The 10,420-nt window shown below is 38.9% G+C and overlaps 2 protein-coding genes across 3 annotated transcripts; one reads left to right on the plus strand and one right to left on the minus strand.

Annotated features, from left to right (window-relative positions):
* Positions 1 to 245: 245 nt before the first annotated feature.
* On the plus strand, positions 246 to 4,605 carry fam219ab (family with sequence similarity 219 member Ab). Of its 2 annotated transcripts, none has more exons than XM_067406283.1 (6): positions 246 to 576; positions 1,969 to 2,068; positions 2,167 to 2,269; positions 2,355 to 2,435; positions 2,523 to 2,598; positions 2,928 to 4,605. In XM_067406283.1, the coding sequence occupies exons 1-6, from the start codon at positions 520 to 522 to the stop codon at positions 3,084 to 3,086; spliced, it is 576 nt and encodes a 191-aa protein (XP_067262384.1). In that variant the 5' UTR covers positions 246 to 519; the 3' UTR covers positions 3,087 to 4,605. The 2 variants fall into 2 exon arrangements, with proteins under 2 accessions (XP_067262384.1, XP_067262385.1); XM_067406284.1 differs by having other exon boundaries at positions 2,523 to 2,577.
* Positions 4,606 to 4,764: 159 nt separating this feature from the next.
* On the minus strand, positions 4,765 to 8,322 carry klf9 (Kruppel like factor 9). The gene is made up of 2 exons (XM_067406282.1): positions 7,603 to 8,322; positions 4,765 to 6,630 (listed from the first exon to the last, which is right to left on the minus strand). Exons 1-2 carry the CDS (start codon positions 7,970 to 7,972, stop codon positions 6,353 to 6,355), a joined length of 648 nt encoding a protein of 215 aa, XP_067262383.1. The 5' UTR covers positions 7,973 to 8,322; the 3' UTR covers positions 4,765 to 6,352.
* Between the last annotated feature and the right edge of the window lie 2,098 nt (positions 8,323 to 10,420).

A 10,420-nucleotide genomic window follows, 5' to 3' on the forward strand; every position in this document is an offset into this window, starting at 1 on the left:
GCGACCCACCTCTTTTTTAACACTGTAAACAAACAAATGGGGACACTGTAGATCAAATCCCGTTAATAAGGGATCAAAATCTTTGTTTGTATGCATTTGATTCTAATCCTCATCCGACATCCCTGATTACAGGTTCGACATAGACTGCAAAAACATCGTCCCACACAAAATATTGCCATCTCGAGGTTATACAAACACCCACAGACAGGCAACCCTGCACAATGTCTGTGTCTGATGCTGGTCTTGGGTGGAGCAGACATCGCTCGAGTGGGGCGGAATCCGTGGTGCTGCTCGCGTCTCGAGACTCGTTTCTCCCGGAAGTGGGTGGTTAAGTCGCCACTCGGTCACTGCTGGCTAACGAGCGATCGCTGGGATGAAGGAGAGTCGAGGATATTCTTGGGGCTGACAAATATCCGACGACACAGTTGTGAAATTTCATTTTTAACCAATTAGTTGCGGTATATCCGCAGAAATCCACCACAAACGCTCACAAAAAGGCTCAAACACCCCGCCGCCAAGATGATGGAAGAAATTGACAGATTTCAAGTGCCGACTGAGGCAGAGATGCAGCCTTTTGTAAGTTAAACCAGATTGACTCTTAACAACCGTTTAAAGCACAAATGTTTCAGTATGCGGTTTTCATAACATTTTGATGGGCGAATTGTAGCTCAATATGAACTAACGATCCGTGGAGTATTTCATTAATCTCATGTTGTGTCATCACAGACCGTTATTACTTCAAAAAATGGTAAATATATTATATTACGAGAGATCGATGATGTCGGTTCTGTGTCTGATGTGTATTTTTGCTAGCAAATGTAAGGATGCTACCATGATGCTGCGCACTGAGGCTGTGTGTCTCCCTGCATCGAAAACAACATCAGCTTCCTTTTATTTTATAACTTCAGCTCAACTTGTTCTTCTATCTCTTCGTACTTCCATCGTAACGCTGTCTGTAACATTCATCTGAAACCGTGTTATAAACTGCGTGATGTTTCTTCAATCTCATGAAGGCCTTCACCGCCTTAGATTGCTTCATCATGCAGAATACGTGCTATGGTACCTGAATAATGTCCATACCCCTCCCACCCATTCCAAATTCATCAATAATTCTCAGGAAAATAACCAGCTCTGTTGGAGGAGACATCTGAATGGCCCATATTTAAGATGCTTGTGTTCCACTGGTTAGTTCTAGATCAATGGTTCTCGTGGTTTTGCTTCAGAACCCAGATTTTACACTGGTCGTTAAGTGTAGACCCAACACTGTTTATCATACAGATGTAAACAACATGTCCTTAAGATCGGAAATTGAAAATTATTCATATGAAATGCAGACACCTAATAATGTGACAGAATGAATTGAAAAATTAACAATGTTGTCTTCTAAATGTCTGTTGAAATTCAATTCTTTCATGCTCTCTGTATTTACCACACCAAAATATATTGTGATTGGCACAAACTATATTTATTCTCGGTGCAAGTGAACCATTATTTAGGGTAGTCTGGGTCTGCAACCCTTCTGTGACCCATTTTTTGGTCGTGACCCACTGATCTGGTGTATTATATTAATTTATATTATATTATATATGATATACAATACAATATGTACAGTTTTTGTGATCAGTATCTTAAAGTGTCTTGCACTGTACCTATGTTTTTCATCCTTTTTCCAGTTTTAGTAGATTTAGGCTTCTGTAACATTGAAATCATTCATAATTCTTGATCCAATCCTTATTTGAAGTCGGCAAATTCCCCTTTTTGCTTCTGAAAATGTTTCCTTTTATCAGTCCCAGAGTGTGTTTTAGAATGAGCTGACAGAAATCATACAACAGACACATAAAGTGACGCTTTACTCATCTACATTGATGAAAATGGACAGAGCAAAGCTCTGAAGACCAAACATCACATAAAACTGACTTAATCGATGAAACTACTAGACAGTCCTGACACTTCTATCTTATTCCCCAGGATCCAGCATCATCGACCACATCAGAGGCAGACTCAGATACCAGGGAGAATGAGCCTGCCACCCTGAACTATAAACCTTCTCCTCTCCATATGAAGATAGGTTTGTCCATACTGCCAAACACCATTGCAGTTATTTTTGCAATTGTGTAATATTATCATATGACATAATAGGTCTTACATTATTTTTTCTCTGTACAGACAAACAGAGAGAGCTGGTTAGGAAAGGATCACTGAAAAATGGCAATGCCGGAAGCCCTGTCAATCAACAACCCAAGAAAAATAACGTGATGGCCAGAACAAGGTACAAACAAGAGAAAATATCATTGTCTATGTTTTAAGTTCCTTCACAAACAGACTGCTAACTCTGTATTCCTTTCTCAATCCAGGCTAGTGGTTCCCAATAAAGGCTACTCTTCTTTAGACCAGAGTCCAGATGAGAAACCTTTAGTTGCTCTAGACACAGACAGGTAAGCTCTTCACTCATCCTACACTGATTTATTTATGTCCCCATTGGCCACAAGCCTCAAACTCAGTGTTTTCACTTCCCTTTGCAGCGATGACGACTTTGACATGTCTAGATATTCCTCATCAGGATACTCATCAGCCGAGGTGAGGTCTCTAAGGGAACAGGTACCTATAAACTCTGGTTAATGTATTAAGCCCCATACCATTTCTTTCTCAAAAGTCACTCACAATCTTTTATGTACTAAATTCCCTTTTGTCTCTCCTTATTTTCCTTCAAAGGTCACCATTGCACATTTGTTGTCGCAAATCATATTCATGTAGTTGTTCGTGTCATAGATTCATTAAACCAATGAATGTCCCAATCAAGCTATTGAACCAACCCTGTTGTCCTGTTAATCTATCAAATAACTGCTGTCCAGAAAATAGAATTAATGTGATTTAATTAGTGGCGGTTACGCAGCACTGCCTGACATGCTGTTCATTGCTTCCTGCAGCAAATAAACCAGGATCTGAACATCCAGCTACTGAAAGATGGATACAGGTTGGATGAGATCCCTGATGATGAAGACCTGGACCTCATACCGCCCAAATCCGTCAACTCCACCTGCATGTGCTGCCAAGCCACCTCCTCCACTGCTTGTCAAATCCAGTAAACCCATCACCTTTTCCCCTCCTCGTGCTCCCTCTCTCTCTCTCTTTTCTGTCCCTTATTCCCTTCCATAACCTCAGATAAGACATCTAATCAATAGTACAGAGGGAAATGTACAGTGCAGTAAATGTTATGATAGATATGGTGTACAGGAAAATGTGAACACGCACACATAGACGAAAACACATTACATGTGCTAACACACACACACATACACACATTTACTCTAACATATAATTCTTAACATGACTATTATTGGTTGCTTCCTCCTATGGCAGGATATGCACTGTTTGCTAATACGCTAGGAGAGTCTGCTCACTTTCACCTCCTAGCCGGCATTGTGTTATACTGTACAAGTGAACGTAGAACAAATAAAGCTTGAAAATGGCTTTAATTGTGATTTAAAAACAACAACTTGATGTTACAGAGAGTTTGAAATAGCTTATCCACTGAATTCTCTGCTTTCATGTTGCACTCATCGCATTAACGTTGTCGTTATGGTAAGATTTGATTTCTGTACGGATCTGGTTGGATGTTTATTGTTTGTGGCTGCTATTGAGGCTTTACTTGGGTTCGTTTCTGTTGAACATTTTGCATGTTGGTGCATTCGTACTGCAGCGCTAACAGTAGCCTTGTCTGGCATGCACCAGGGCATCACACTCTGTTTTGTTTACACTTGATATCTCACGTACATGTATTTAATTGAATCATGTTTGAAACTACGCTGGATTTGAGATGCGAATCTGTCATGAAAGGAAAGGCAATACAGTAACCCTTCTTTGAGAATTATATCTGATTGGTCAAGGTCTGGACTTGTTCTTTTCACAGTAACCTCTCACTACAGACCTAAGATGATAAAATGATTACAAGAAGACATTTTGTGTCTCTCAAAGGCCAGAAATCACTGGGGCAATTTCCGTTCTGTTTAGATAGAGTGTCCAAACATGTTAGATATTTAAAGCACTTGTAAGAAAGCCGTAATTAAGTATTGTTTTATTCAGGAAGATGCTCAGATATCACACTCTCGAAGGCACCAAAGAATGTTTATGCTCCTTGTTGGAATGAATCATTTTCCCCTGTGTCCATTTTCATTTAGTGTTTCATATGCGTACAACCAATTACATTATATGATCACTGCATTTCATGGAAATGGTTACTTTTTTAGACATTGTGGGCTGTTTAAAAGCACTAATTTCTGCTGGTCTTTGGAAATAAATGAAGAATGTTAATGTTGCTAAAATTATTAAATTCCCTGGTCTTAACATTTATTATTATTATTATTTATTATTATTATTAAAAAATGATTCAAGCTGTCAATGATGAACCTGCACTGTTAGTCTACTACACATTAAATCCGTTTGCAGATTTTACCCTTCCATTCAGCTTTGAAAGCCAAGCACATTTTATGTGTTATCTTTACACTCTACATATTGTCTTGATCAAGTTATATCTCAAAATGCAAACTGCTTTCATTTGAACTGCTCATATTCACTTTTTAGTGAATTTTAAAACTGTAATGACCTGATGTATTCAATTCAAACGTAATCAAAGGTGAGCATTTGTTGGACAAAAGCTGTGTTTTTATGTTATAAATATGTTAATTATGTGAGAAAGTCCATTTATGTATTAACAATGTTGTTATTGGTTTCAGTGATATCAATAAAAGCAGACCTGGATTACTCTTTGTTTTAATTAGTTATCCTCTATACACATCATTTACAGGTAATGAAAGATGGATGTTGCACAAATGATAGTGATTTAAAAATACAGAATATATATGTACAAATGATGGTGATGTAAAAATACAGAATATATATGTACAATGGTAGTGGTTCAAAATCTTAAAGATGCAGATAAACACGACATTACTATTCACACTATGCAACTGAGAAGACTTTTGTAAACAGCAAAGTATTTCTCCATAGCTTGCTAATTACATTCTGCAATCTAAGTTAAGAGTACTAAACCTCAAAACAGAAGGCACAGATTGAGCATTTTTACAACGGCCTGCTTCTTGAATTCAACCTATTAAACATATAGAACATCTGGGAAATAAATTAGCACAGATACTCTGACGATGAAAGCTAAATATTTGTTGATCAGTTATCATAAAATATAAAAACTTGAATAAAGATCCTTTGACTATTATTCACATGTAAAATTCAGTTTGTGCATGACTTTTAAATGGCTGATCATCACAGCAGATTCAAACCTAATCTACATTCAAATAACATTATTTATTATTTCAAGTATTTCAACAGCTGAATATGAATCTGAAAATGAAAAACCCATTAATAAAATAAAATATGTTACTCAGGTTCATTGCTGAAAGTAAATACTATAGGCTACTTAAAAAATTTAAATTAATGAGAAAAATTATACAATCTTTGTTCTGTATGCTGTGCAATATTTGAATATCAAAGGCACAGGTCTTACTTTCGTGTTATCTCTTAACACGCCTGTAGATGGCGGTGGTAAACTATTGATGAGTGAAACTCTGTTGGCTGGCCTCACTACATCACTTATGAATGCTGATCAAAAAAACAAAGTAAAAGTTTAAAATAAAATAAATTTAAAAAAAAATCTGAAGAGTATTTTCAATGCTCTACATTAAATAAGTCACATTCTTTTGCATAACTGATTAGCATATGCAAATAATTATCATTGCTTAAAACAAAAGCGTGATTGTGTGCGTAAAACCTCACACGATGTTAATCTCATAAGAACCTTGAAGTTTTAATATCATACAAAAACTGTCTTCAACACAGAAGTCAAACGCTTTCCCCCTAAATATCTCAAAGAACAGAAAATATTCATAGCGATTATTTTAAAACATATCCACCTCCTATACAGGACCGCTGCGAGATTTGTCACTTAAACTGATCGTGTTTCACATAATATATCTTTACACAGAATCTGTTCATTTCCCTTTGTCACAGTTGGTATGCAATAAAACATCTGGCTCTTCTCTGTTGAAATCAATCCCGACTTTGTAGTTATACTGTAAATATCCTTGCTCATTTGAAATAACCCTTAAACTAAATGTTCATTACAATGTTTCTGCCTAAAATATATGGTTTTTTGTCCATTCCATTTAAAAGTCCCATTTTCATTCTTTGTCTTGGAGTACCCCAGCAAGCATATTTTGTACTCCATTATGTAACCCACCTGATATCTTATATCATCAGTTCATTAATAGAGGCTCCAAGACCTGAATTGGGTGTGGTTTTGCTAAGAGAGACATCCAAAATGTGGGGGCCACGTGGTTACTCAAACACCAGCAGACATGTGATCGCTGGAGCCAGAGGACGATGTGGACGTCGAAGAGTGTCGTCTTCGTCCGGCGGGACCCTGGAGCATACTAGGGTGAAAGCCAGCGTGTCTGCGGGCGTGCTTGGTGAGGTGATCGCTTCGCATGAAGCATTTGTCGCAGAGCGGGCACATGAAACGCTTCTCCCCGGTGTGCGTACGAAAGTGTCGTGTCAGTTCATCTGAGCGTGAGAATTTCTTGGTGCAGCCTGACCAGGTACACTGAAAGGGTCTCTCACCTAAGAACACACACACACACGGGAGAAATTAACGACCCCATTGAGAATAACAATTTAATCTAGTTACAACAAAACCTAATCGACACAGATTTATTCCATGTATGTAAACACCTTGTTAGATGTGCGTATGCCAAACCTGAGAAGGGGGGCTGAGCTTGGCTACATTGCGGCACCACGTGCCGGATGTTTACAACTGTGAAATCAGGAGGTGTGTGCGTGACGTCATCGTTGCGTTATGCGCCAGAGAAAAGCGCGCAGCCATCTTTAGGATTATGCGTTTTAACTTTTTTTGCGGTAGCTCCGTATATGTCTGTAACATCGCTGTCGAATAGTAATTACCCGGTGAAGTGGATTTACTTATTGTAGAGTTAATGCAATTTATCTTGAGCATTGTAATGTTTGAAAGGGATGTCTTAACAAATGTCAATAGACCGGGAAGAATTTAAAATACGTTAATTAATCCGTACGACCTGTGGAAATACAACCGGAAGACAAAACACACAACGAGCGCAGCGCTGAAAAGGCGGCGGGGCTACACAAGGTCTATATGCGTACTTTAGTGAGTGTCGCATTGATGTATGCGGAATTCAATAGAACAGAACATATTCGTCATATGGGTCAAACCATGCAAATGAGCAAACCTGAAATTATAATAGGTTGCTTCTAGCTTTTCCCTCCACATAATTGCGCAATTTTATGATTACATCATTTTCTGCGTAACAGTGTGGACTAAGCAACATGTTTGCCCTCATTTCGATTAGTAACATTGTGTTCTGTTCCACCCTCATGTGTACCCTGAGCGCTCCGCCTGCGGTTACACCCACTGTTACATGAGTGGCAGTTCCTGAAACCAGAGTGTTCCTGAGAACACGCGAGCGTGGGGCGTAATAACAAGCAAAATCGAATTACTGGCATTAGTTAAGTAATTGTACACATAAGCACACAATTAATTCAGCCGTGCTCGTTTCATACCGGTGTGTACTCTGAAGTGCGCCTTGAGATGGGACGATTTGCCGTATATTTTCCCACAGCCAGCATAGGGACAACAGTGTCTCTTCTCAGCTGATACATGCAGACTGTCACGGTTCCGTGTCCTTTTCACCCTGCTTGCGTTCTGTCTGCATTTCTCCCGGTTCTCCTTTACGCTGGTTTGATTCTCCGGATCACTGTCCACCATACGTTTGGTGCTGATTCCGCCCGGATTACACTGATTTAAGTCCAGCAGAATCATTGCGACCATTAACAGAGTCCGGCTCTCTTGACTTTCCTCAGGTCCTTCCTCGCCGGATAGTTTGTCTGAGACCGGCTCCAAGGACCTTGCTGCAATATCAACATCCGTCATTATAGTTACCCAAAATGTCGTGTAATTGCCACAAATACTTCAAAACAAAACTCAGGGCGCACTGTGGATTGTCTTCATCATATGCGCATCAAATATAGGCTACAGACGACTCCAGTAAACGTGGCTTCACGCCTACACGTGTCAGTGGGACTGGGATGTTCCCGGCGAAGAATAAAAGCGTGTGTCGCTTGCGTCTACACGCACAAGAAACATCCAGGTGTCTATTCTCAGTATTATTTCAATCACATCAGAAAGCGTGGAAACTTCGCGTACGCTCACTCTCTTCTTCTCCCACAAGTGCGTCAACTCTGTGCCGCTGTTTGCTGTTCCCATCTGAAAGAAACTACTTCGCGGAATCCCAAGGTGTCATCACAGAGCTCGTAGCTGATTGGACATGCGTGTCCAAGAGCGACGCTTTGAATGCACTACCAGGAATCACCTAGGCAGCCTGAGATTGAAGGGTTAGGGATCCAATAGTGTTCTGAGTATGAGACGGAGGTCGTGCTAACATAGCAGGAACTAAGAGTAGCAGCATGAGCCTCCTTCAGTACAGAGCGCACTGGTTGATACAGCGAGTTATAGTCGGCAGGCACAATGCAGTTGAAATCATAAAATAAACTATTAAGTCAATTAATAATTAATCAAATAAAAATAATCATACCATTAGGCTATATTCAATTATATAGAATATTTATAACTCTTTTCGCGTGGAATGACCTGGAATGACCTGTACCGTATATGGATACGACTGAACAATGTTCATGTGAACTCTGTGGTCTCAACCACTTTAAATGGAAACAGTAATAAATATCTATTTCCTCGAATAACTCTAGACCCCTATCAGCGTTTGACATGAAATGCATTCTACTATCTCTCAGCTTTCATGGAAATTGGTTGCACGGAAAAATTGAGCAATTGATCGATAGGTAACACACGACACAAACACGTTTCAATTTCAAATAAAGTCATTTTCCTTAAATAAAGCATGCATTTGAGCTACACACGAGTGGCCTATAAGTAGCAGGAGTTCTGAGGCGGGCTCTCGTGAAGGACCATTGGAGAAAGAGAAATTAGCCAATGGGAGCAAACGTAACAAGACTCTTTTCGGAGTAAACTCCGAACTCGCGGAGGTTCACGCTGGCAGACAGTTCTAGGAAAATATGGGAACACTCACGACCCTATTATAGGCTAAGAGTTTGTCCATAGACATGAGCTGATTATGATATTGTTAATATCAAAAAGTATCCATTTACACGAGGTTATCTTAACAACCCCTTAAAATGTAACATTTCAAGAAGGATATTTCTGTAGTCATCCAAACAGCTAGCATATTATATCTAAACATTTTTATTCACAATACTTGATTATGCGCTCTTGACGTAGGCTGTTTACTTTTCTTGGTAAGTGTTGTCCGAAGGAGTTTTCATCATTGCAGGTAGGCTGTGTTGTTTATTTTGCTTTACTATTACGACGCATGTATTGACCTACATGTTAACATGCCTAATAAATCACCTCGTTTCTAACAACGCTGTCAGTTGGGTCACGTTGTTGTTGTTATTTCTCTCTAACCAGCCCAACACACACGTGTCTGTTTTTGTGGAACAGAATGTACCCTGAACTAGAAGTGAACTTGAACGCCTCCCTACGATGCAGAAAGGACAGTGCAAGCAACACTTCCGCTCTAATGCAGAGTCATGCTTGTGCTTAAGCAGAACAGCACGCATGCCGTTTCCCATCTCAAGAAGGATCTGTTCTTTGGAATTCTGGGATATAAACTACCATAGCACACTTAAGGAGCTTTCCTGAAAAGATAAATGAGGCAAACAAATCAGACATGGGACTAAATAGACTACAGAACTAAATGAATCAATGAATTAATAAAATAAATAGGCTACAAAGCAATTATTTTTGATACATTTTTGGGTGCAGCTTACTGCTTTTCTTAACTTTCTTACAAAATGAGAAATTCAATTTGATAAATGTGTATTAGATTTATAATAAATAAAAATGTTCTTTAAAATCTGTGTAACATCTATCAGAGCCTGTGTGACCTTATTGAACCTGTAGCTAGTGAATATGGTAAAGGCTGAGATAGAGAAACAGCTGTGAAACCTTATAAAAGATTTCTATTTTTATATCTTTCAACATTCAGTAAGGAATAATAAATCAGATGCCATTCTCTGGAAATCACACTGACCAATAATGTGTACAATAATTTCCCCTAATAACAAAATGAACCAGAATGATGTTTTGAATTATATATATTCTTTTATTTGTTAATACATGCCAAACATCTTATTCACATTGAGGAATACAGTATACACATTTGTATTTGCATCCAAATACTTAAGCCTTCTACTGCAGGACAAGAGTCCTCAAATCATTGCTCTCCGTTTTCTCATCTCTCACTCAGCTCGTATCTTTTGGAAGAACAACATGCATTTTAAA

The sequence above is a fragment of the Chanodichthys erythropterus genome, chromosome 13, assembly GCF_024489055.1.
Source record: "Chanodichthys erythropterus isolate Z2021 chromosome 13, ASM2448905v1, whole genome shotgun sequence".
NCBI classification, from domain to species: Eukaryota; Metazoa; Chordata; class Actinopteri; order Cypriniformes; family Xenocyprididae; genus Chanodichthys; species Chanodichthys erythropterus.

What these genes read in the sequence shown, in the direction of transcription:
- fam219ab (XM_067406283.1), top strand. Translation starts at nt 520, where the DNA reads ATGATGGAAGAAATTGACAGATTTCAAGTGCCGACTGAGGCAGAGATG. An exon ending in AGGCAGAGATGCAGCCTTTT is followed by an intron (nt 577 to 1,968) that starts GTAAGTTAAACC and finishes CTTATTCCCCAG; the next exon opens with GATCCAGCATCATCGACCAC. An exon ending in TCCTCTCCATATGAAGATAG is followed by an intron (nt 2,069 to 2,166) that starts GTTTGTCCATAC and finishes TTCTCTGTACAG; the next exon opens with ACAAACAGAGAGAGCTGGTT.
- klf9 (XM_067406282.1), bottom strand. Translation starts at nt 7,972, where the DNA reads ATGACGGATGTTGATATTGCAGCAAGGTCCTTGGAGCCGGTCTCAGAC. An exon ending in GCACTTCAGAGTACACACCG is followed by an intron (nt 6,631 to 7,602) that starts GTATGAAACGAG and finishes GTGTGTTCTTAG; the next exon opens with GTGAGAGACCCTTTCAGTGT.